General features: G+C 39.8%; 2 protein-coding genes across 2 annotated transcripts; both read left to right on the plus strand.

Annotated features, from left to right (window-relative positions):
- Positions 1 to 162: 162 nt before the first annotated feature.
- Positions 163 to 9,772, plus strand: LOC117478216 (lysine-specific histone demethylase 1B). The gene is given in 22 exon segments (XM_034125162.1): positions 163 to 178; positions 976 to 1,118; positions 1,270 to 1,391; positions 1,515 to 1,604; positions 1,873 to 1,984; positions 2,092 to 2,205; positions 2,290 to 2,328; positions 2,450 to 2,642; positions 3,209 to 3,393; positions 3,518 to 3,688; positions 3,777 to 3,851; positions 4,455 to 4,589; positions 4,737 to 4,908; positions 5,284 to 5,411; positions 5,940 to 6,071; positions 6,199 to 6,273; positions 6,861 to 6,977; positions 7,088 to 7,213; positions 7,540 to 7,662; positions 8,054 to 8,137; positions 8,139 to 8,207; positions 8,679 to 9,772. Coding segments are annotated over 22 exon segments (2,505 nt in total). The 3' UTR covers positions 8,763 to 9,772.
- Positions 9,773 to 12,607: 2,835 nt separating this feature from the next.
- On the plus strand, positions 12,608 to 25,973 carry LOC117477550 (interferon-induced, double-stranded RNA-activated protein kinase-like). Its single transcript, XM_034124229.1, has 12 exons — positions 12,608 to 12,872; positions 19,183 to 19,306; positions 19,443 to 19,576; positions 21,129 to 21,261; positions 21,574 to 21,647; positions 21,956 to 22,105; positions 22,197 to 22,337; positions 22,886 to 23,090; positions 24,091 to 24,225; positions 25,122 to 25,220; positions 25,384 to 25,446; positions 25,705 to 25,973. The coding sequence occupies exons 1-12, from the start codon at positions 12,775 to 12,777 to the stop codon at positions 25,828 to 25,830; spliced, it is 1,482 nt and encodes a 493-aa protein (XP_033980120.1). The 5' UTR covers positions 12,608 to 12,774; the 3' UTR covers positions 25,831 to 25,973.
- The last annotated feature ends 461 nt before the right edge of the window (positions 25,974 to 26,434 follow it).

The following is a 26,434-nucleotide window of genomic DNA, read 5'->3' on the forward strand; positions in this document are numbered from 1 at the left end:
CCTCTTCCAAAGCCGGAAGTGGTATTTTTGCAACAACAACGCATTGATTTCCTCCCACAACAATAAAAGGGAGACAAAATCTTACAATTAATAAAACCCGCATCTCAAACTGACATAAACGTCAATAAATCACCGGGTTTTAAGGAAGCACCGCAGTCAGCCATGCTGTCGGATGCAGGTCAGTGGTCATAGCAGTTAGCATTTAGCCTACATGCTATAAATGTGACAGGCGGACATTGTGTGGCAGGTTTAAAGAGCTTGCTTATTTGTCCCCATATTTGCTGTGTATACTTACAATTTAACCTCGTGTTTCATTCGCTTTAATGTGTTAGTTTGTTTCTTAAATACGATACAGCATGTTAATGTCACGTTATAACAGCCTTTTCAACAAGGCCCAATGTGAAGTGTTCTTATGTTTACCTTTCATTTGTGTTTTATACTATCCATAGTAGGCTAATTATTATTCGTGCACTGTTCATGTAAATACTTTTTAATCATCTTACATCTGCAATACCTGCACTGGTATCACCTGATATTTGCAATACCTGTATTTTTAGCATATACTCTAATATAGTGACAGCTTGTTCTGGTGGCTAGATTACTTCATTCTTTATGCCTATATGTGTTGCTTTTTTTCTCCCATTTAAGCTATTGCATGCCTACATTTCACTTAACTTTCATTTTAAGAATGATTTGGTGGTTCATACCAAAAATACATAACAAACAAACATGCTATATAATAAATAAAAACAATGACAACATAATATTTTTCATGACATGAGTTTACAAGTTTAAAAGTAAACATAAGCATCAAGGACAAGATGATTTTTATTCTGAAAAATTAAAAATAATCTTAAAACAGTATGTTGAAATTACAAAAAGTACTCAAATAAACATTCAACTAATTAAAAATAAATACATGTAACAAGAAAATGACCTAATGAGGTATTCTGCTATTTTGTCACTTTTGTTTAGACTATTCTGGAAATGCTTCTGGGGCCCGGCGAGGAAAGAAGAGGAGCTCCGGGGAATCGCCGGGGGACAGCCAGACCCTGCGCTCCTCTGGAAGGCAGAGCAATGTCCGGGTGAAGCGCACCAACAATCCACCACCTGGACAGGTAAACTGCAAAATATATATGTTTTTCTATTGTTGTATGCCTTTGTTTTTCAGGTGGATACTCATTTGACCAATAAGTACACTAGGACTTAATATATCCAAGCCAAGCCAAATTGCAGGATATTTAATCTCAAGGATTCCCTTTCTTGTAGAGCAAAAGAAAAGCCACAGACACAGAGGAGGAAGACGACCAGTCCGAGAAGAAGTACAGAAAGTGTGAGAAGGCCGGATGCTCTGCCACATACCCAGTCTGTTTTGCAAGTGCATCTGACAGGTAACATGTTCCAAAATACACTGACTATGCGTAAGTGCCTCATAAAACCCCTCTTCGAAACAGCTGAACTTTCCCTTTTATTTTATATTTGGACACAGATTGTCTTAATGTGTGTCTTTACAGGTGTGCTAAAAATGGATACACATCTCGCTGGTATCATCTGTCGTGCGGTGAGCATTTTTGCAACGAATGTTTTGATCACTACTACAGAAGGTAATGTTGACAGAACAACTCCTCGCATAACATTAAAGGAACAATGAGTAGTATTTGCTTAATATAATCCACAAAATAATCTTTCTTAATCACCACTTATGGTGTGTTGTGCTCTGTATCTGCAGAGACCCTTTAGCCCTGCCTGTGCCCACAACTAACAAATATTCCTCATTGTGCCTTTAATAAACATGTTTCAGTATTTGTTGAAATGTATAGAGTTGTTGCATTAATGCCACAAAATTACTTTTTTCTTTTCCCCCCCTGGCAGTCACAAAGATGGCTATGAGATATTTGCTTCCTGGAAGAAGGTGTGGACCAGTAATGGGAAAAGTGAGCCCAGTCTCAAAGCTTTCATGGCAGATCAGCAGCTACCATTCTGGGTAAGCACAGGCAGCGTCCCTGGTTCCTCTTTTACAGTTTAAACTGCTTCTTCTAACTTCTACATGTCACAAATACATTTATCTTTGATGGGATGTGTTCCTTTCAGGTTCAATGTACTAAACCGGACTGCAGGAAGTGGCGTCAGCTGACCAAGGAGATCCAACTCACGTCTTCCCTCGCAGCATCGTACCGCTGTGGGATGAAGTTCAACAACATTAAAGTAATGGCAAAATAATTCTCCAGCTATTCATAAGTGACATATACTTTGTTTGTTTTTTTGTTGATTTTGTGCCTTTGCCTGCAGAGTGAGGGGCCGGACCATTGCTCCCAACCAGAGGACTTGGTAAGCTGCGGATGTGTGTTATAACTTTTGTTTTTGTTATCACAAAGAGAGTGTGTAAGCTACTATTACTTTACTTTAGTATTTCCATCCCCTTTAATCTGATGCTGTTTCATTCTCACAGAGAGTGGCTGAGGTGATGGACAGCTGGTGGCATTCAATGTTGATTTTGCCGCCGTTGTTCAAAGAAAGTCCAGCCAGCCCGTTCCTCGCTGCGTATTACCCTGACTGTGTGGGGATGAGTCCGTCCGGTTGCCCCAGCAACACGTCACTGTCTGAGCTGAGGGCCGACCACTGCAGAGCCGTGCAGCCACAAAGTGAGTCAGTGGATGTGAGAGGAATAGAGATTTATTTTAAGTTGAACTTTGATTTCAATTTTTGCTTCATAACATGAAACCAACACACATTTTCTTAATTTTTTCATCACTTGTTCACATCCTAAGATCGTAACGACATAAATTCAGTCAATCTTTCCTGAAGAATTGACAATATTTATTTTGCAGTTTTGTTGTTTCAGTCTAATTGAGTCCAGGAAAGCTCTCTCCTTCAAATTACAGTTATAATGGTTGAGAAATCAATGGAATATGGGCATTATAAATATTTGGCTTTTACCTGTTACATTTTGGGGTAGTATTCTAATTTTAAAAACTTTACATTTTGCCAAAATCCCTGCACACATTCCCAAAATATATGTGAACGATCTCCAGCTATCCACCATTTTACCAAATAAGGCTATGACTAAACCTTTGTCACACATCGAACTATCATTAGAGATCATTTAATATATTTCACCTGAAATTGTTTATGCTTACAGCCTACGATTGAGAGATATTGTCCTAAATCATTTTGTATCGTGGTGTAGTGATCATGATTGTTTCCTCAGTTCCAGGCCTGTGTCCATACTTCCAGCCCTTCTACCAGCCCAATGAGTGTGGCAAGGCTCTGTGTGTGCGGCCGGATATGATGGAGCTGGACGAGCTTTACGAGTTTCCAGAGTTTTCCCGTGATCCCACCATGTATTTGGCTCTGCGGAACCTTATTCTGGCCTCCTGGCACAAGAACTGCAAGGTACACTGCAGAGAACACTAACTCACAAATAATGCATGTTTTCATCTTGGCTTTTGACCTGGAACAAATAAAAAAGCAAAGTCACATTCTCATAAATGGCAAACATTTTCGTATTTTTCTTCAGGAGGTGCTGACTTCTCAGAAATGTGCCCTCCACATCATTGTGCGGGGGTTGGTGCGTGTGCGCTGCGTGCAGGAGATGGACCGGGTGCTCCACTTCATGACCAGGAAGGGCCTCATCAACACCGGCGTGCTGGCAGTGAAGACGCCTCTGCTGCCTGAGAGACACTACACTGTTAGTTTCCTCATCTTCAGCTCATCATGACACTGCAATCTCATGTAAAAACATTTCTTTGCCTTCTCATGTTTTATTATTCTTGCAGAAAAATGTTATCATCGTCGGTGCCGGGGCTTCAGGACTGGCTGCAGCACGGCAGCTGCAAAACTTTGGCACTCAGGTAACTAGTAAATGTGTGTCGCACATCTTCTCAGAGCTCCTGATTTACCCTCTCTGCTTGGTACAGTGCTGCCCCTTTACACTCTTCATTGTCATTACAGGCAGAGTTGGAAAAGTACTCAGATCTTGTACTTGAGTAAAAGTAGAAGTACCAGAGTGTAGGAACATTTTGTTCAAAGTAAAGGTCCTGCAATCAAAATGTTACTCAAGTAAAAGTACAAAAGTATGAGCATCAAAATATACTTTAAGTACCATAAGTAAAAAAATATTCATTATGCAGATTGCTCCATTTCAGAACAATATATATGTTTTATAATGATTGATCATTAAAGTGTTATCATAGCTGGTAAAGGTGCAGCTAGTTTTAATTACTTTGTATACTACAGGGTAGCTTGTGAATTTACTCCAGGTGGAACTAAAGTCTGATTTAAGAGTCGATTATATTTCACACAATTAATCAAAATCTGTAAAGTAACTAAAGGTATTAAATAAATGTAGTGGAGCAGAAGTACAAAGTTGACTGAAATTGAAAAAAACTCAAGTACAAGTATCTCAAAATTGTTCTTAAGTACAGTACTTAGTTACTTCCTAACTCTGATTACAGGTGGTGGTGCTTGAGGCTAGGGAGAGAATTGGAGGCCGTGTGTGGGATGACACTTCACTGGGCGTCACTGTAGGCCGAGGAGCTCAGATTGTCAACGGCTGTGTGAACAACCCCATCGCCCTGATGTCTGAACAGGTACGATTTTAGTAAGAGCTCAATAGGCAGTCAATAATTCCACATATTTCTGGTGTGTATTAAAACGTATCTTAAGTCTGTTTGAAGTAGATATATACACTGTCTTGTGACATCTTTGTACGTGACTCCAGGATGTTTGTGTTTCAGATGGGCATCAAGATGCACAAACTGGGAGAGCGCTGTGACCTTTTCCAAGAAGGGGGACAGGTTACAGACCCCGCCATCGACAAGCGCATGGACTTCCACTTCAACGCCATCCTGGACGTGGTGTCAGAGTGGAGGAAGGACAAGTCTCAGAACCAGGACACGCCCCTGAGAGGTGCTGATCATGAGTGTTTTCATTTAATGTGTGAGGTCCCGCAAAGCAACTTTAATGAGTGGTACAAACAGCTCAACAATCAGAACGATGCGAGGGAAGGAAGAAACTCTTGTACAAAAAATTATAAAAAGAAAAAATCTATTTATTTTGAAATGTACTGTCTTACTTTGCACTTTATATTTGGCCTTATTTTCAAATAATTAAATGTATTTACATTTCCATTTAAGCGGCCTGACTTTGGGCTTAACCAGCTTGTTTCATGGCCAGTTCATACTTGTAAAAATGTGCAATGCAAGTCAGAAGGAAGATATGCTAAGAAAAAGAGGTACATTTCGAGATATTTGACCTTTAGTTTTGTGCATTTGATCTCTACAGAAAAGATCAAGGAAGTGAAGAAGAACTTCCTCCAGGAGTCGGGGATCCAGTTCAGTGAGCTGGAGGAGAAGGTGCTTCAGTTTCATCTCAGCAACCTGGAGTTCGCCTGTGGAAGCACGTTGGACCAGGTGTGGGAAACTCACACAATGAACAGCTGCAAGAGTTTTTAAGTTTGTTTTATAATGTTAAGTGTCAGTTATTACCATATTTTAAGATGTTTTAATGAAGATAATTACAACTGATTTATTCAATTGAAATAAAAGAAATCTCCAGACACACAGGTCCATATTAGTATAAATAATTAAATAAATACAAGTTGACAACAACACAGAAATAGGACTATTGCCTGTGATTAAAACAAACACTTTTTGTTGAACATATCTTACATTTTTCCTGCCCTTGCAGAATCAGAAATGGATTTGCCAACAAAGATAATAACAACATTGCATGTGTCTGTCTGAGATTTTGTTCAGGAAAATATCCGCAATATATACATGTTTTTTTTTATCAAGACCTTTTTAATTGCAGAAAGGAAACCCTGTTGACATTGCTGCGTTCTGCACCTTTTGTGACATTTTGTTTAAGTGGGTTTTGATGTTGTGTCATCAAAGGAATTGCAATACAAATGTTTTCATTATATATGTTTTTATTCGTAGGTATCGGCAAGATCTTGGGACCACAATGAGTTTTTTGCCCAGTTCTCAGGAGACCACACTTTACTCACCAAGGGCTACTCTGCTTTACTGCACAAGCTGGCCGACGGCCTCGACATCCGCACCAAGTGCCCGGTCCGTGATTCACTCTTTTTGACTCCAGCTCCTATTTTTACCTTCTTTAAACTGCGCTGAATATTACAGAGACAAATACCAATGTTATAAATCTAAATCAGCTCTACGTTTTCTTGTTCCATTCCAGGTTCAGGCCATTGAATATTCAGGTGATGTTGTCAAAGTTACCTCCTCCAATGGCTCACAGTGGACAGCACAGAAGGTAGAAACATCTTAATTTATGTTATAAAATAGATAACATCATTTCAAGACCTTTTCGGGCAACATATATACACTCAGAAAATGTGGATGTATCCAATATACCCTCTGTAAATGTAAATGAAATTTGGCGAATGCTTTTCAATTATAATTAACATTTGGATATTGTCCACCTTGAAGCATGGTTCGTCTGTGAAAATAAAATATAAAATGGCTTTTTGTGGAAGTAAAGGCCTACTGTAAATACATTTTTTATATACAAATTCTAAACAAATGTAAACTGATTATTCAATTTAATTCCGATTCTTACTTAAACGAAGTATCTAAAAATGCTATAAAGCAGACATAGTCATTGAAATTAAAATATCTATTAGATTTTCCATTTTTTGCTTAATTTTTACAGAGAAATGCCCATACTAGTAGAGAAAATCTAAATGTAAATTGCATTATGGAATCTTTATTTAAATGTCAACCCATTTATTGTATATAAGTGTGAAATTAAACAGTTTTTGTGAGATTACATTTCAGTTTAGTCTACCAAGTGCATCTATAATTCATTGCTGACCACCCTGTTGTAATTATCTCTTGCAGGTGCTTGTTACAGTCCCATTGACTTTGCTGCAGAAGAACATGATTCAGTTCAACCCTCCGCTCCCTGACAGGAAACTGAAAGCAATCCACAGTCTGGGAGCCGGCATCATAGAAAAGGTAATAACATTTCTTATGCGTGTTGTAAGTAAAGCAAGTAAGTTTAAGGCTAAATATCAAAGATTTGCTTCTTTTTAGATGCTAAAATGCAATTTTCGAACCTCTTCCAGATCGCTCTTCAGTTCCCGTACAGGTTCTGGGACAACAGAATCCAAGGGGCGGACTACTTTGGTCACATCCCACCCAGTCCAGACAAGAGAGGCATGTTCAGTGTCTTCTACGACATGGAGCCTCAGGTCTGTTAATACTCAATTTCATTCACAAAGCAAGACAACATGTTACACCTCTACTATGGATGAGAGAACATAGGATTTTATTCTGTATTGTGAATATAACATATCCACACTAAGGTGATCATTGTGGATATCCATTGTTGGAATAATCGGGAATTTCCTTACATGAGTAACTCGAAATGTCTTCTAACTTTACACTCCTGTCAGAAATTACACATACCGGTAATATGTTTCTATCTGGGAAAATTGGTGTTAGCTACTGGTGTCTGACTACAATCCCAAATACAGGAGAAATATTTGTTTATGTTTCTGTGTGTATGTGTGTGTAGGGGAAGCAGGCTGTCCTCATGTCGGTCATCACTGGTGAAGCTGTGGCTGCTGTGCGGGACATGGAGGACAAGCAGGTGGTGGATGAGTGCATGAAGGTCCTGAGGGAACTTTTCAAAGAGCAGGTAATGAAACAATGAAAATACTACTTACGCATGCAAAGTCCTTTTTCAACCAAATAGTCTCAGAAACTGAACTTGGGAAAAAAATAGCTTGCGGTTTAGACTTATTTAGACGTTTAAAAAGGTGCTACTCTGATGTTTAAATGGTTAAAAAGGAGACAATGTCCTCTGCCCTGGTAGTTCTTGGGCTATCAAAAAGTTATTTGCCCAAAACAGCCGCGTTGTATGGACCAGGAACTAAACTCATTCCTTCTGAAAATATATCCTGGTATAAAAAATATTCTATCTATCAACACAAAATACACCTATAACCTTTTACGAACAGTATGTTTCGGAGTTAGTTGTGTTTTTTTGTGGGTGTTTTTCATTACTGTTTACTGTCTGTCATCCCTAGGAGGTCCCAGAGCCGGTGCATTTCTTTGTGACACATTGGACCAAAGACATGTGGTCCCAGATGTCCTACAGCTTTGTGAAGACGGGGGGGGAGCGGAGAGGCCTACGACATCCTGGCTGAAGACGTGCAGGGAAAAGTCTTCTTTGCTGGAGAGGTAAGTACACATCAGACAACTAACCAGTTTTATTTATTCCTCTATTTCTTTTAGAGATAAGATAAATCTTATCTGTAAGTATTCCAAGGTTGCCTTGTTCTATGCAACACTGGAACCACTATTTAGCTGGAAAAAAACTACATCTATAAAAGTATTAAGGAAAGAATATCTAGATATGTGGATATATAAAGAGGAATTAAAAAATATGTTGATTAGAGAGTGTGGAAATATAAATACAATAAATAAAATAATAAATCAACATGGAATTAAAATAATTATTTCTGTATATATATTTTCCTATATTTAAAAGAAAAGCGCAATTCATGAATTAATCATTCTTTATTTAAAAAGGTCTCAAACTACCTAAAAAATGGAATCATGATTGTTTTGTCAGATATTTGGTCACTTTCTGGCTTCCGGAGATTTTAAAACAGTTTTTAGTTTATTTGTTTTCTTGGTTTGTGTTTCCAGGCCACCAACAGACACTTCCCTCAGACTGTGACCGGAGCCTACCTGAGCGGGGTCAGAGAGGCCAGCAAGATGGCTGCTCTGTAGACTGCCACTGAACACTCAAACACACCAGCATGGACCCTTAAAGTCTGCAGTAACCTGAATAACTCTATAAATGACACTTCACTGTTATGGGATGTGTTTGACCAGCAGGACGCCGTCTCTCTCCATCAGCCGGGTCAGAGGCTCTTTTCAAGGCCAGGCTCTTCATTTTTAACGAAAGAAGGCTTAAGACTTTGGTTGGAAAACAATTGTTGGTAACCAGATAAAGAATTCATAGCAACACACAGAAAACAGCAAACCCCTGCGCAGCTCTGCCTGGGTCCGCTAGGATGGAAAGCAGGATTACGGTATATTACATTTGAGTTTAATTTGTGATGTATGTAGCACTTAATGATGAAAAAAGTCAGAAAACGTAATTTTGAAAGATTAGCTTTGCATGAAACATTGGTTTACTCTCGTTTTATCAGGAAGTAAGTCAAATTGTATCTCCTTGGTTCAAGATTCAAGTGATTATATTTAAATCTATTTTCTTTTGAGAGTTACCTACCAATGTTTTAAGCAGATATAATACATTTTCGTTATATGTTGGTACAAATTGAAGAAAGGTTAGACATATAGTACTTCTGTGATAGCACTTTTGATTTAAGCGACTTTTTGATTTAAAAATGTTAAGAAAATAAATGAATAGTTCATGTGTAAGACAAGTTATATAGTGAGTATGATTTGAGGATGGTCCCCTCACTGTCTCAGGGATGTGATCAAGACACCTAGCAGAACATAATGGAGAATGGACAATTGTGAAAATGGTTGGGAGAAAAAACACAACCAACTGGAGAAAAACTTCATACATCTGTTTTATTAATTCCTGAACAATGAGGTTTGGGGTCGGGGAACAGCACAACGATATCCTCACTTTCTGTGATTAATATTGACTAATGAAGCTTTACATCTCTGTCCTCATATCTCTGTGTACACTAGTTGATCATTTCCTGTTTTGTCCGTGCTTGAGTATTTATCTTGTTGGTGTGTAATAAACTGAGCTATCAACTGCTGTAATGATCCCTTCACTTGTGGAGGAAGATTTGTCTATGATTTTCCCCTTAATTATATTGATCAATTATTTGTAAATTGTGCATGCTGCGACTGCGCATGTAGCAGTTGCTTTTTTTAATCTTTTACTTTTTTTTCTTTTTTCTCCCTTCTTACTGTGATCTTTTTCTTTTACTAGAACTTTTTAACTTCTATTTAAACTAGCATTTTAAAACACTTAATGATGGATCCCATTTTTCATTATTATTTTATAAAGTGTTATACATTATAGCATAATGCAAGTATTTTAATATCATTTTTTGGCTCTATTTTTCTTATATTTTCTCTATTTTTATATTGTTGTGTGGGAGTAGCTGTAATAGGCGCTTTCACACCGGAGTAATTTTACCCGTACTTTTCCCGTTAAGTTCCGTTAGTGCCTGGAATTTTGCGTTCACACCAAAAAGAGAACTTAGTTCAGAGAACTTTTACCCCCATTTTAGTGCCTGCTAGAGAGGTGGGACTATCCTGGGAAGAAAAAAGTACCAATTTCTGATTGGCTGGGCGAATTGCAAACCACGCCCCGTAAAACTCTGAAAGGTTTTTTGAAGCCGCCATTGTATTTTCTGGCATTAGCATTATTAGCATTAGCATTAGCCCCGCGCACCAACGGAGAGAGAATAACTTATGGCAACACAAAAAAAAACATAGGAGCGGTGGAGTGATGAGGAGGTGTCCCCAACTCCGGGGACTCCCGGCCGGGGACTCCGGGTGGCAGTATACGCCGTGAAGTTGTTTGCGACCTGCCAGTAAACCCAAAGCAGAAGAAGAAGAAGTGACGTCAGCGGCTTCATTTGCGTAATCTTCCCTCAGGGAACTTATTCCGGTGTGAACGCGATCGGCTCTTAGTTCCATGGGGGTACTAAGTGAGTGCTGGGAACTAAGTACGGCAAGAGGGGTCTGCCTGCAGGCCTCCACTCTCAGGACAGTTCCGGGGTGTTTCTCAATGTCGAGTAAAGCTGCTCCAGAGCCACTATTTCAAGCATACTACGTCATCGAGTGCCGCCGAAGGACTGTTCCAATGTCCAGCATACTTGGAATTCTACCGAGCCCGGCGTACTTCGTAGCGAGACATTTCGAGGCTGCACATGTGTAGACTCCGCGGTCTTAAAATCCCCACAATGCTTTGCGCACGGACCAATTTCCCTAAATCTGTGGCGGAAAATGTAAGGCGGGGCCTCTCATATGACGCACACCTGCACACTTGCTCGACTGTTCCACTCTTCGTTTTCCGAATGCCAGGAAGTATTCTTGCCTCGCTTCTGAAGCAAGTGACTCGGAAGACATGTGCTACCAAGCAAGCGTACTCGACATTGAGAAACACCCACAGGCCGTTTCTCAATGTCGAGTAAACCTGCTGCAGAGCCACTATTTCAAGTATACTACGTCAGCGTCGGCGCCACTCGATGACGTAGTATACTTGAAATAGTGGCTCTGCAGCATGGATATATAATAGGAAAGAACGAGACCCGGGCTGCATCTCAGGTTGGTTAAATGGAATCCTTGCGTCCCTCACTTGCGTCGTTTCCCTGCGTTTAGTCCCTCCCACCAAGGAAGCATGGAGAGACGCAAGGAAACCACGAGAAGCAGGGAAATGAGTTTTAAGAGCAATGGGACGTCCTTTCCTCCGGAGCGTCACGTGAAGCGACGTCCGTTTGTGATGACGCCGCACAGCTGTTCGTCTGACAGCAGCTCTGTCCCCGTTGTTTTCACAAACACCCCCGCCTCTGTTAGTACACATTTACTGACATAAACATTTGTATCATCTGTTGTAGACCCAAATACATTAAATAAAATAAGAACTCATTCTCAAAAAAGATAAACGCCATTCTTAAAATGTATAAACGAACAATAGTTAGATTAATATTGATTCAATATCAATGCACAATAGAAATAAAATAATTGAGAGAAGAAAAAGAGATATGTTATCCATCAAAACCCAGTTAGATTAACATTCATTGGATTGCACACTTTGTTTGTTTGTGTGGAAATGTAGCAAATTAACATTTTAAATAGTACTTAAAGGTGGGGTAGGTAAGTTTGAGAAACCGGCTCGAGATCGCTAGAATTTTAAAATACACAACCGGAGAAAATCTGCCACTTCCTTATAGAGCCCCTCCTCCAACACACACGAACGCGCACATGACCAATGAGGGCACGAGATAAGTTTGTGCACAGATGGAAGGCTGACAGGCAGGTAGGCCATCTAGTTATTTTAGCCGGGCCGGCTAAAATGATTGGTCGTACTTTTTACAGTATTACGGCTTCCACAGATGACATTTTTTTATGGATTTTTTGTACACTTAAGATATTCATTGCTATCGGGATGTTAAGAGCATTCCATGGAATATAACAAAAAGTGTATCTCGAGCCGGTTTCTCAAACTTACCTACCCCACCTTTAATGACTGACTGAATGGAAATGACAATAAATGAAAATGTAAAACGAAAAAAGCGATCATGAAAATGTTTCCAATAAATGAATAAAATAATTTTTGACCACTTCGTTGTTCAGATATCACATATTTGTAACTAAATGATACATTAATTGAAACAAAACACAGTATAAACTGAGGAGTGACTCTCGTGAGTTTCATGTATTTTCTTCACTCCGCTGGGAAACTGCTCTCATGTCAAGAAGCATCAGATCAGTGCATGCGCTGCATCGTCCAATCAGTGAGCGATACACAGTAAGGGGGCGGGGCGAGTATATGAGGATTTCATCGGAGGATGGTCTGGTAGTTCCTCGATTATCGCTCCTCCCGGACCGAGGAAATTAAAATAACCGACTTGAGATGCAGCCCCCGCCTCCGACGCTGTGAGTCAGCTGAATCGAAAGAGAGCACAGATATACGCAGGACTGCAGAAGGGACAAGGCTGGAATGGGAAATAAACAAGTATTGTGAGATTGAACTTTGTTCTCACAGTTTTATGCAATTTAAGATTCGACGGTTAAGTCATTCAAGATGGAAAGTGGGAATGATGTCGGAAGACTCAACGAGTACGCACATAAAAAAGGATTTACTGTGGACTACAGGGAGTCTCCACCTGATGGCCCAGACCAGTAAGTAATTTATAATTTGTTACCGGTGGTGGCGGTGGTGGTTCTAGTGGAGCTAGTGGAGCTAGTGGAGCCTCGCAGCGGCCACTGCTGCGTATAGGGAGGGGCGGCCCCTGTATAATAACGTCATATATGCAGTCATTTGGTCTTTAGCCACAGCTTGTGAGACCAGCGCATTCATCGGTGTTCGTTTTAATGCTGCCAGTTTGTTGACGGCCTGTGTGTTGATGGGACTTCTCATGCTCCCTACATTTTTCCCCTGCCTTTCGCCAGTTGTTAAACCCTGCTTTCACAAAACTCCCATCCCTGATCTTGTCTGCACTGACGAGCTTATTTTCTATAGCAGAGCAACAGAAGAAGCACACCGCATTATCACTTTCTCTTATATAGTGAAGCTTTTTATAGACTGCTTAACACTAAAATGCTAACTCAAAAATAGTAACTCAAAATAAAACTTTTGTATTGATTTGTATAGTGAACTTTTTGGCGTTGCGGTTACAACTCTCCGCCAACAGATGGGGGTGCTGCATCCCCCTCAGCACCCCCCCTTCCCGCGTGTGTATAATAAGAACTGGGTTGCGGTCGAATACTCCAAAAAAACAGCTCCTAAGTTCTAACCCTATCGTCTATTCCTTGACCTCGGAGTGAAACGTCATGGGGTTAAGGGATAGTGGATAGGAGAATTCAAAAGGATTTAGGAGAAGAGACTGCGGTACTTTAGAGAATCCGACTGCACTTTCACTATCCGACGTGTTTATGATGCGCCAGAGGAGGTCATAAATGTGCGCCTGCTGCGGTAGGGAAACTATGGAAACTACAGTTTTCTATACAGTGGACTACAACAGGGATGTTTAATAAGAACGAGGGACTACTGTAAACTCTGCACCGTGCTCTGATGCTGTTGTTTTATGCTTTATGAACGGGGACAACAGAGAAACATATTCTTCATGACCAAAGTTGGAATTGAAATAAAAAAGGAAACTTATGCTCGTCACCCTCTCCCTCCGGTCCACATTAATACAAATGATCCCAATACGTATGATTGTATGAACTATGAAAAGATCTTAAAAGCAATACAAATGTATTTATTATAAACGTTAGTCCTTAACATCTATCACTGTGTATACCACCATTCAAACATCTTTTTAAAAGTTGAACAAACCCCACACAGCTTAGTAAAGACTGAAATGTTGACTTTATTTGATCATTTCAGTAAAAACTAACGTTCATATTTCTCTTTTTGATTATAATACTGATGAACGTTCAAAACAAAGCACTTTGGCAATTTACCACATACGTTTTGAACCGTAACTTTCATGATATCATTTCTCGTTCATAATCGATTGTTTCCGTGAACGGCCGACTGTTGTGTGACGGCAAATGCCGCGGCCGCAAGGCATTGTGGGGCAGCATTTTCTCCTCTCCTTTCGGTTAGGGAGGTCCAGTGGTTCCTAAGCTAAAGGAGGTTATAAAGGAAGTTTGAAACCTCCTTTCCTTTTAATTTAGAGAATTCGAACGGCACTTATCATGGCTGCCACTGAGGGACTTCCGGGTCATTTCACTCCGTTAGGAAGGTTCCTAAGCTAAATGGACTATTCGACCGCAACCCTGGGGTGCGTTTCACTCATGGATGTATAGAGTGGCGAAGTCCCTCCCCTTCCGGTGGACCTCCATGGGACCTTATTTCGGAAAAATTATGTATTGAAGTCAATGGAGAGAGAAAGATTATCTTTCGATCCCGTTTGAATTGTGCCACGAATTACACATATGATGTTTGTCAATTTAAAAGATAATTTTGCAAGTCAAAAAAAAAAAATGTGTCGTAAAACTGTGAAGTAACACATTTGTTTGTGTGAAACGCTCAATGAACTACATCTCTGGTCAACAACACACGTCACCAAGATGGCCGTCACTACTGTCTTGTCAACAAAACGATTGACTACCCTCACTATCTCCACAATGAAACACGTCCTGAAGAATGTCATGCAAAGCTGCCTGCCTGCCTTCCTTTGATTCTCTCTGAACTGCCTGGTCGTTTTAATGTTTAATGTCAACCATTTGTGCAGATAGCATGAAGTAGAGAAGATCATCGAAGCTAGCGTTAGCATTTCTCCTCCGGGCTTAAATTGTGTATTATAGAATGATCACACCGGTGACAGTACTCTTCAAAGGGTTCACGAAATATGACTACTACTCTTACTGTTTAACATTTTGGGTTACTTAATGTTACTTCATGTTAAGGCTAATAAAAATGACAAGGCTGTAATGCTAACTAACGTGCTAGCTACTAGCTAGCATGATCCAGACACTGCTGGTCCTTTCATCAGACGGGAAGCGAAAGAACGAGCAAGACCCATTGCTGGTATAATAACAACCTGGTACTAAGCACACAGGCATCTTGTTAAAGTTATCTTATCTTAGCCAGCGCCATATAGATAGATTCTATCTATATGGCGATGATCTTAGCTTAGTGGAGGAAAACAATTGTGACATCACTTACGCGACTCTGGGATTTGTAGTCTTCCTAGTTACGTATTTTTCATAGTCTTATATTTCAACAGTTTTACGACAAACTGTGACTTTTTTGACATGGAAATTATTTTTTAAGATTGACAAACATCATATGTGTAATTCATGGCACAATTCAAACGGGATCGAAAGATACGTTTTCTCTCTCCATTGACTTCAATACATAATTTTTCCGAAATAAGGTCCCATGGGGCTGAAGTAGATGGGCGTGACTTCGCCACTCTATAATAAGAACTGGGTTGCGGTCGAGTACTCCAAAAAAACAGCTCCCAAGTTCTAACCCTATCGTCTATTCCTTGACCTCGGAGTGAAACGTCATGGGGTTAAGGGATAGTGGATAGGAGAATTCAAAAGGATTTAGGAGAAGAGACTGCGGTACTTTAGAGAATCCGACTGCACTTTCACTATCCGACGTGTTTATGATGCGCCAGCGGAGGTCATAAATGTGCGCCTGCTGCGGTGGGGAAACTATGGAAACTACAGTTTTCTATACAGCGGACTACAACATGGATGTTTAATAAGAACGAGGGACTACTGTAAACTCATCTAGAGACTCTGCACCGTGCTCTGATGCTGTTGTTTTATGCTTTATGAACGTGGACAACAGAGAAACATATTCTTCATGACCAAAGTTGGAATTGAAATAAAAAAGGAAAGTGAAACTTATGCTCGTCACCCTCTCCCACCGGTCCACATTAATACAAATGATCCCAATACGTATGATTGTATGAAAATATCTTAACATCAATACAAATGTATTTATTATAAACGTTAGTCCTTAACATCTATCACTGTGTATATCACCATTCAAACATCTTTTAAAAGTTGAACAAACCCCACACAGCTCAGTAAAGACAGTGAAATGTTGACTTTAATTGATCATTTCAGTAAAAACTAACGTTCATATTTCTCTTTTTGATTATAATACTGATGAACGTTCAAAACAAAGCACTTTGGCAACTTACCACTTACGTTTTAAAATGCTTAATAAGCACCGTAACTTTCATGATATCATTTCTCGTTCATAATCGGTTGTTTCCGTGAACGGCCGACTGTTGTGTGACGGCAAATGCCGCGGCCGCAAGGCATTGTGGGGCAGCATTTTCTCCTCTCCTTTCGGTTAGGGAGGTCCAGTGGTTCCTAAGCTAAAGGAGGTTATAAAGGAAGTTTGAAACCTCCTTTCCTTTTAATTTAGAGAATTCGAACGGCACTTATCATGGCTGCCACTGAGGGACTTCCGGGTCATTTCACTCCGTTAGGAAGGTTCCTAAGCTAAATGGACTATTCGACCGCAACCCTGGATACAGCGTGGGAGGCGGGGCCTCATTCATTCCTATGAGAGTTGCTCATTTGCGCATGATGATAAAATGGCCCAACTTTTGAGAGAGCGAAACGTCACAGATTACCCGGCATGCCTGAGAAGTACCCGTATGTGCGCTCATAGCGCATGCGCAACTTTAACCATGCCCCCTAAAATGCTCGTTCACATCAAGCACGTCAATTTGCGTACACGTAACAGCACCGCACGTTCATGACAGCATGGTAATGGTTTGTTATTATGATGGATTTGATATTAACGAGGCGGCAGTTAGCAGCTAGCGGTTAGCTAGTAATTATGCTAATTTACACATCAATCGTTATGTACTTTTATATTACGCTGTAACAGGATCTCGTGATATCCAAGCAACAGAGCTTCATTTAGCATGAAAGAATTATTGCACTGTGTACATATATATATATATATATATATGTGTATATGTATATGCATATATATATATATATGTATATACAATTCGCCCAGCCAATCAGAAATTGGTACTTTTTTCTCCCCAGGATAGTCCCACCTCTCTAGCAGGCACAAAAAATGGGGGTAAAAGTTCTCTGAACTAAGTTCTCTTTTTGGTGTGAACGCAAAATTCCAGGCACTAACGGAACTAAACGGGAAAAGTACGGGTAAAAGTACTAAAATTGTAATTCACTACGTCTGAGTGAAAAGCAGAAGTCTAGGGCAAATAATTGCAAGTCTCTTCAGTGTGCATGTCTCAAAATGAGATGCATTGTGGGACATGTAGTTTAAACGTGCTTCTGTAAAGCGACATTCAACCATAATAAACGTATTATATTCTTTCAGAGCTCTTGCGGGCCACATAAAATGAAGTCGGGCCTTGAGTTTGACACCCCTGCCTTAAGGAGTTCTTTAAAGAAAAAACAATGTGCATTATTTTGCGATCATTTGATAATAAGGACATGGACGTGGAGTTGTTGGCGGAGAGTTGTAACCGCAACGCCAACAAGTTCACTCAACAAATCAATACAAAAGTTTTATTTGTTTGTTTGTTTATTTATTTAAAGGACAGTGCACATTAAAACACATTGCTGTAAATGAGCCAGTATTAGCCAGCAGGCTAATTTTCAACTGTTGTCCTTGGCAAGATGTTAAATAATAATAATAATAATTTTGAGTTACTATTTTTGAGTTAGCATTTTAGTGTAAGCAGTCTATAAAAAGCTTCACTATATAAGAGAAAGTGATAATGCGGTGTGCTTCTTCTGTTGCTCTGCCATAGAAAAGAAGCTTGTCAGTGCAAACAAGATCAGGGATGGGAGTTTTGTGAAAGCAGGGTTTAACAACTGGCGAAAGGCAGGGGAAACATTTAGGGAGCATGAGAAGTCCCATCAACACACAAGCTGTCAACAAACTGGCAGCATTAAAACACTAGCACCCCCCAACTCTGACTGACTTCCCGCGTCCCTGGTTAATTTTGAAGCTATTACCCTATCCAATAATAATCTAATGCAGAAGCAATAATGTAATATAATACATTATTTTATACATGTACATGCACAGGCTTTTAATACTAGTCGAACATAACATTTTGATATTTGTATGTGTTTTTATATGTTTCTAGTTATTGTGCTTTTTATCTCGTTTTTAATTATTGTTTTATTATTTTACTCCTATTGTGTTATTTTATATGTGTTCCCTGTACAGCACTTTGGTCAACTGAGGTTGTTTTAAATGTGCAATATAAATAAATAAAGATTGAGATTGAAAGTTACAACCGGCCCTTTGAGTGCAACCATAATGCTAATGTGGCCCACGATGACACCCCTGCCTTAAGGGGTACATGTTTTTGATTTTTCCATGGCCCCAGTGCTTCTACAAAAACAATAGGCCCATAAAATACTCAAAATATTCTAGGAACAACTGTTTAATTATTGTGATGGTGACTTACTTACTGTTTCCCTGAAGTAAGTTTTCTCTCTGTCAATTAGTTCCATGCAAATTCAATTGACATTATTTTCAGGAAGTGACATAATAGATTTGAATGGAAGTCAAGTAGGTTGAGCATAAACTTTCACTCATGTTTTTTTCTTCTATGTTTCATGATGTTGATCTGTTTGGCTAAATAACAGAATATAGGTTGTCTTACCAAACTGAGTTAGGTGCAATTGGGCTATAGGTCCCATTTATTCTGATCCAGACCTGCTAAGACCTGTATTCTGTAATATCTTAAAAAAATTGTATATTCTGGTGAGGTAAATGCGATAGTGGTAAAAGGTTGCATAACATAGGATCCTCAAAAATAAGTATGAGTTTGTAAATATACTGTGTTAAATGTACGCTTATTAATACAATCACCATTGAAGAGGGCTTTAGCGCCTACTACTTGGAGGAGTAGAGGCTTAATAATAGTGTGCAGATGTAACTTAATGCACCCCAACTCCAGCAACATTATTTCAAGTCTGCCCGAGTAACATTATTTTGACAATTGCTCTACAGATTCACCCAGAGGGTGGTCCTGAATGGTATAGTCTATCCTGAGGGTGTGGGGAAGACGAAAAAGGAAGCCAAGAAAGATGCTGCTAAAAATGCCCTGAGAGACTTGTCAGAGGGCACACATCAGGTATGAGTTGCGACAGTAATATTTGTTGTCCTCTATTTTTAACAAGCCCCTATTATTAAAGGTAGTCACTTACTCAGCAGGGCACAGTCCTCTGGGTGAACTATTGTATCTCAATATGTATTTTTTTATTTTCAAGACTGCAGATGACAATCACAACCCTACACCAGCTCAACAAAATTTCATTGGATTAGTTAACAACTACTGTATGATAAAAAAATGCCGCCATACATTCGTTGAAGTGAGGAGAGACGGTCAACCTCATATTCATCAGTGAGTATGAACCGGAACCACTGTTACCTGAATAGACACTACAGACACTCTATGGTAACTCTTAATTGACATTTACCCCTAGATTCCACCGGGTCCGTCTGCGGCGCGTTACGGCCGCGTTACGGCTGCGCCGCGGCGCTCACGGCTGTCGCGGCCACTCTAGTCAATGGGTGCTATTCCACCACACACGGCGCGTTACGGTTCAGAAGCGTCCCAGAAGCGTCTCGGCGCAGGGCTCCTCTAAAATTAGGATGAATCCTATTTTTGACGCGATGCAGCCGTAACGTAATGTCAGGCAGGCAGGAAGTGGAACGTTCAGAGCATATATAGCATATATATATATATACACACACACACAAACTAATTTTGCAAACCCTATCCCTCCGTAGTCTTTCAAGTAGGAGGAGAAATGCCAGCGTTCTCCTCCGGTTTACAGGCACTGTGTAAATTATATATATATAGAATAATTATGATGATGAATGCATTTTTTTACCACTAAAATACAGCAACACATCTTTGATTCATGTCGTTTATAACTGGAATATTACAGTTATTATTAACTTTGTCTGTACAAAGTAGCCTGTCCAGGAAATATGCCCAAATCAACCAAAACTGCGAGCCGGCAGGCAAGACGCTCCGCTTCTGAAATGCTTCTGAAACGCGCCTGGTAGGGTATGACGCCGGAGGAGGCCGGACCAAAACCGCGGCGCAGCCGTAACGCGGCGCAGACGGACCCGGTGGAATCTAGGGGTGAGTCTTAAAGGTCTCCTATCATGCAAAATGCACTTTTTGATGTCTTTTATACATAAATATGTGTCCCCGGTGTGTCAGGGAACTCACAAAGTGTCAGAAAATAAAACCCTCTCTCTTTTCCTCCGTACCCAAATCTCTAAAAACGGGGGTACAACGGAGCTGATCCAGATTTGCTGCCGATGTGACGTAATATCAGAAATGTGGGCTGGCTTTACACCCACGGCCCTATCAGAAACGTCGCTATCAGAAACAATGCGCGACGTGTTTTGGACGTAATATGGTCTTTGTTTACATTAGCAAGCATCCTAACACTCAGAGCAAACCTGTACTGGAGAGAGTATTTGCAAAAAAGCAGGAAATAAAAAAAGGAACTCACCTTGTAGTAAACCCGCAAGAAAAAAAGCATTTGAGCTTCATACTGTTTCAGAAATAATCCTTGAAGTGGTTTGGAACATGATATGGCGTTTCATCACGGCAGCATTTAGCTGAGTATCTGCAGGCAGAGAGGAGACCTCACTGCTTGCCTTGCCATGCTCAAAAGGGGGCGGGGCCAGCAGCTACTGACCCAGAATCAGCCATTCTCTAACAGGACTGAACCAGAGGGATATGAGGGATGTCTAAAATGCATGAACTGTTTGGTATTTTGAGCAAAACACATCATAGGCATGTTTTTTATATATTTGTATATATCTGAGACCCATAATATATGCCTAAAAATAGCATGATAGGAGATCTTTAAACAACATTAACATTTTAACATTCTGATCTAAACTATTTCCATCTTTAAAAAAACAAACAGATTCTTCTACAGATTAATAATAGACAACAAGGAGTACCCTGTGGCTGAAGGTAGGACAGTCAAAGAAGCCCGACAAAATGCAGCTCGACTTGCCTGGCCTGCTCTTAAAGAACAGATGGATTGGGACAGCAAGGTATTTTATATTGTTGTACTTCACCATGAAATATACACTCAATTGCCAGTTTATTAGGCTCACACAGATAAAACGAATGCAGTCTAACACAGTTCTAGTAAAGTGCACCTACTAAACTGGCACTCAAGGGTAGTTTATATTTCCTGGTGCTTTAGTCAGCTGCTGTACAGCTTTTATTTACCTTTGCATAAAACAATCAAGCAAGACGTTTATTTTTTTCTGGTGGATGAAATTAATTGTATTATTTGTATTCCAGGCAATGGCCTTTTCCCCCCAAGATGATGTCTAACACACCTTTTCCTTGCATTTCAGGTGTCTGTCAGATCAACACTGTCGGAGGATGGTGCACCGCCATCACCATCACCATCACCATCACCAACTCCACTGTAAGGCACTTTGACTTCACAGCAGGGAGCCACAAAGTGGGGCCTTTGTCCTGCAATGTCTGAAAAAGATTTAAGTTTGGAATAATTACACTTTTTGCTGCGAAACACAGCTAGAAAGTTCCCGCAGCGCATCCTCTGATGTGTCATTCTTAGTTACTAAGAATTTATTCTCGCCTGAATCATGTGACATGGAAATAAACAAAGATAAAAAGGGAGGATACATGTTGGAATTTGGCGGTATTGTGATTATAGCAGAAGATGATATAACAGAGAAAGCTGTACACGTGTCTATCCTTGTATTCCCCTAGGGAGTCCCATGAGGCATCATCACAAAGCATGTTTACTTCAGACTTTGATCCCATTGAGTATCTTGGCAGTGGAGCCTACGGTTGGGTTTACAAAGCAAGGCGTAAACTAGAGGAGAAGTATTATGCTGTAAAGATTGTACGCAGTGACAAGTAAGTATGCAGTAAGTTTCAACTCTGCATTATGCAGTATGTATGTACATATTTTGTTTACTGATTCCATGGTTGTTCTCGTTTGGATCAGGAACGCTTTTCGAGAGGTGGTGACATTATCAGAGCTCCTCCACCATAATGTCATCAGATACTTCAATTGTTGGATCGAGAATACAAGATACCAAGACGACATCTCAGCTGGAAGCTCAGCTGGCAGTTACAGCGATACCCAGTAATGTCCACGTCCTAACCTTAAACAGGCAATATATATATAGCATTTAAAGCATATCTTTCATTCAGAGTCAGGGCCAGGAATTATGAACACAGCTCTCGACATGGGGATTGTTGAGCCGACGGCTAGCTGCTAATGGTGCTAACAGCATTAGCAAACAGCATTAGCAGTGCAAACTATAGCAAAGGAGCTGACAGAGCTAACAGTATTACTCGAAGAGGGAAAGTGGAGGGTGGGTGTAACGCTTCCATGTTGGGACTATACAGTCTATGGTTGGGAAACCTTTATCAGAGGTAACGTAAGTCCATAGATAACAGGTACTAACAGGCACTCGTAGCTATCCCAGCAATAAACCAAAGAACAGAGAAGCTTGGATTACAACGCACAGAGAAGACACCTTATTGCTCATTACTATATCTTATCATTTCAAGTAGTATTTTACTGCTATATTCAATATTCTGAATTGTATATATGCCTCTATAAGACTCAAGTCTACCTTTAAGTCAGAGGAGAGTATTTTTATAAATGTTTTTCTTCTGTCTTTCTAGGTCTACAGATGATCCATCTGTAAAGTTCCTTTATATTCAGATGGAGTTATGCAAAACGAAAACACTTAAGGAATGGATTCATGAGAAGAACACTCAGTCTCTGCAAGACACAAAGAGAAGACAAGAAAGTCTAACCATTGCTCAGCAAATAGTCAGTGGAGTCGAATATATTCACTCCAAGGGGCACATCCACAGAGACCTAAAGGTGAGACCAGACTGCAGTGTAACAAAATAATTGGTAGAATAACAAGCCATTATTAGGACACCAAAATGTTAGAATAAGCCAGGCCCTAAAGCATAGGCTGCTGTAAATGGGGTCATCATTTACTAAATGAACATCATTCTGTATTGAAGAAGACTTAAAGGTGGGGTATGTAATTTATTTCAGAAACACTTTTTGTTATATTCCATGGAATGCTCTTAACATCCCGATAGCAATGAATATATGAAATGCTTTGACAATAAATACATTAAAAAAACAAAACTGTAATAAGCACGACCAATCATTTTAGCCGGCCTGGCTAAAATAACTGGATGACCTACCTGCCTGTCAGCCTTCCATTTGTGCACAAACTTATCTCATGCCCTCATTGGTCATGTGCGCGTCCCTGTGTGTTGGAGGAGGGGCTCTGTAAGGAAGTGGCAGATTTTTTCCAGCTGTGTATTTTCAAATTCTAGCGCACTCAAGCTGGTTTCTCCAAAATTACATACCCCACCTTTAAAACTAGCAATCAAATCCATAAAGTCATCAGGAATATATTTACTGAGGTAGTACATCAATGCGAAGCAGGCTCATTTTTCTATGAACTTCTATACAATCAGACCTCTCTTGGAAACCAGTGACCCTTGTGCAATCCAGTCATAAAGATACTAGGGTACTACGTTTGCCTCTCAACAACAATAACACCATGATTATTTCAAAAGTATTAGGCAAGATCCTGCCCCGAAATGCTCGAAGCACAAGACATTATTTTAGCTAGAAGCTTCAGTTCACCTAATATTACCTGTGAATAGGCATTTCAATTAGAATGAGAATAAAATATATCTTAGCCTAAAGATGTCTTATCAAATCGAACAGTCTTCTGAATGTGAGCCACATGTGGTTAAAGATATAATGCTGGTTTAGCCCTTAAGTACAGTTTTTCAAGCTTCTAATTGTATTGCTCATGTGTTCATTTGTTTCAATTATTTTTCTTTCTGTGAAGCCTGAGAACATCCTGTTTGGACTGGATGATAAAGAAGTGAAGATTGGTGACTTTGGTCTGGTCACCAGAGATGATGACCCTTTGATGGACAGAACAGAGAACAGAGGAACCAGATCGTACATGGCCCCTGAACAAGTGAGATGGTCTATTCTGGCAAAAACTCTTAATTCTTCTGTATTCATTTGAACAAATATGTCGTTCGACTGATTTTAATTAGGTGGACTAATTATTTTTCAACTATACCTTTAGTAACTATTACTATATATGCCTAGCACAATAGAGCGGTGCAGGAAAGACTCCTAAAACCTGCAAATTAGTTCGCTTTTTACCATTTCCGGTTCCCTCGCCTCGAAGTAAAAAGATGTTGAACACGTTTTGTTCTACGACAGAAAATACATCAGTAATTTCCCCACTGGTGAAGGTTGAAAGCTTGTATGTGTCATAGAGATAGTGGTTGCTAACAAGTGACTACATAAACTACTAGACTTTATCACGCGGACATGAGTCCTCCTTCAGCTAAGCGGAGGTGACTCTAAGCAAAAATCACATTGCTTTTGTTGAGGAAGCCCTTGGATGCTCACATTTGGATGGGCCTAAGAAAATACAACATCACTGCACCACTCTATGCTCTATTGTTTATTTATCCCAGCCAAACCCTTTCTTACTGTTGGCAATCAGAGCTGTACAATGAAAAATCAGAATCAGAATACTTGTATTCATCCAACAGAGGGGAAATGTACATTTGTTACAGCAGGTAAAGAGCCAAAGGTAGCTTAATATGAATTTAAGAAGCATGCATACAAATATGAAAGATAAAGTAGAAATTACACATCTTACTAAATACGAATCCAGTACAAGTGAGATACAATATGTAAGAACTTTATTGCCAATAGAACAAACTGTGAATTAAGTGTATCTACATGCATAAGCCATGAAACAGAACTTGAAGCCAGCATGACTTGCTAATCTTTCCCTATGAGTTATATTAGTATAACATCAGGCAATTCTGTGTTTTTATTATTTCACAAAAGGTGGGGAAGACCTATGATCGAAAAGTGGACATATTTGCTCTGGGGTTGATATACTTGGAACTCCTGTGGAAAGTCTCTTCTGGCCATGAAAGAGGAGAGGTGAAGTATACAGACAAAGACTTGCCACCACAATGTTACCATATTTTTTAGGCTTTTCTCTTGTATTTATATGCAACATTCAACTCAATTGTTGTTGAATTATTCGTTTGATTCGGGCTAACTAACATGTTCTTTCATCCTTTTATCACTGCATGAATACCAGGTTTTAAAAAATGCAAGAAAACAGATTCTCCCAACAAACTTTTCACGGGCCTTCCAAGAAGAGGTATATTACAATGTTCTTATGATCCGCAGTAAATTACCTCCCACATGAGGCAGTACTTTTTTTACAACAGCTGTCCATCTCTATAGGTGGGGGACTTAAACATAACTGCTGCTGTTTATACTAATAACAAGCAGAACAAATAAAGTATTTTAGAAAATAGCAATCTAAGTTTTTTTTTGTTAGAACTGTTATTATATAGCATGGCAACACAATAGTGTTTGTACACAGATCTCAGTTAAAGGTGTTTTTTTGTTGCAGAACCTAATCATCAAGAAAATGCTGCATGAGAAGCCAGAGGATCGACCTGAAGCAAGTGAACTGAAGGCACAGCTGGACAAGTTGGCTCAGACAGAAAATGAGCCTCAGAAAAGGGCAACTGTGTGATTATCACAACGAATTGTGACAAGTCTTATGAGGGTAATGAGATCTGTCTGTAATCTGTGGCCTGTACTCAGGGGTTAAATTGGGCTGGGGCTGTCCGGGGCTCAGCCCCGGCACATAGGACGATGCTCTGACGTCATCACCCTCGCTCATTTGTCATTTGTTTAAGCCATATGTTAAAACATCTCTCGTTCTTAATATAGGCAAGGCAAGGCAAGGCAAGTGTTAAGTTTATTTATATAGCACTTTTCTGTACGCGACAATTCAAAGTGCTTTACAAAACAAATGAAAAGACTTTTTATGAATAAATACAGTAAAAACACATTATATAATGGCATTTTACAACAGGCATTACAAAGCAAAGATAATAAAATAATAAAAATACGCGTGCGTGCGTGCGTGCGTGCATGCATGCGTGCGTGTCCATCAGGGCCGGTTCTAACCAATTTGCTGCCCTAGGCGAGATTTTAGTTGGCGCCCCCAGCCCCCCCTCGTTTAGTAGAAAAGATAAAAGTATCCAAGGAATACACAATAGAATATATAAAAAAATAAATGACAAATCTCTACAAAAGATAAATACACTACAAAAACAGAAACTTATTGACAT

Source organism: Trematomus bernacchii, unplaced genomic scaffold (assembly GCF_902827165.1).
Source record: "Trematomus bernacchii unplaced genomic scaffold, fTreBer1.1, whole genome shotgun sequence".
NCBI lineage: Eukaryota > Metazoa > Chordata > Actinopteri > Perciformes > Nototheniidae > Trematomus > Trematomus bernacchii.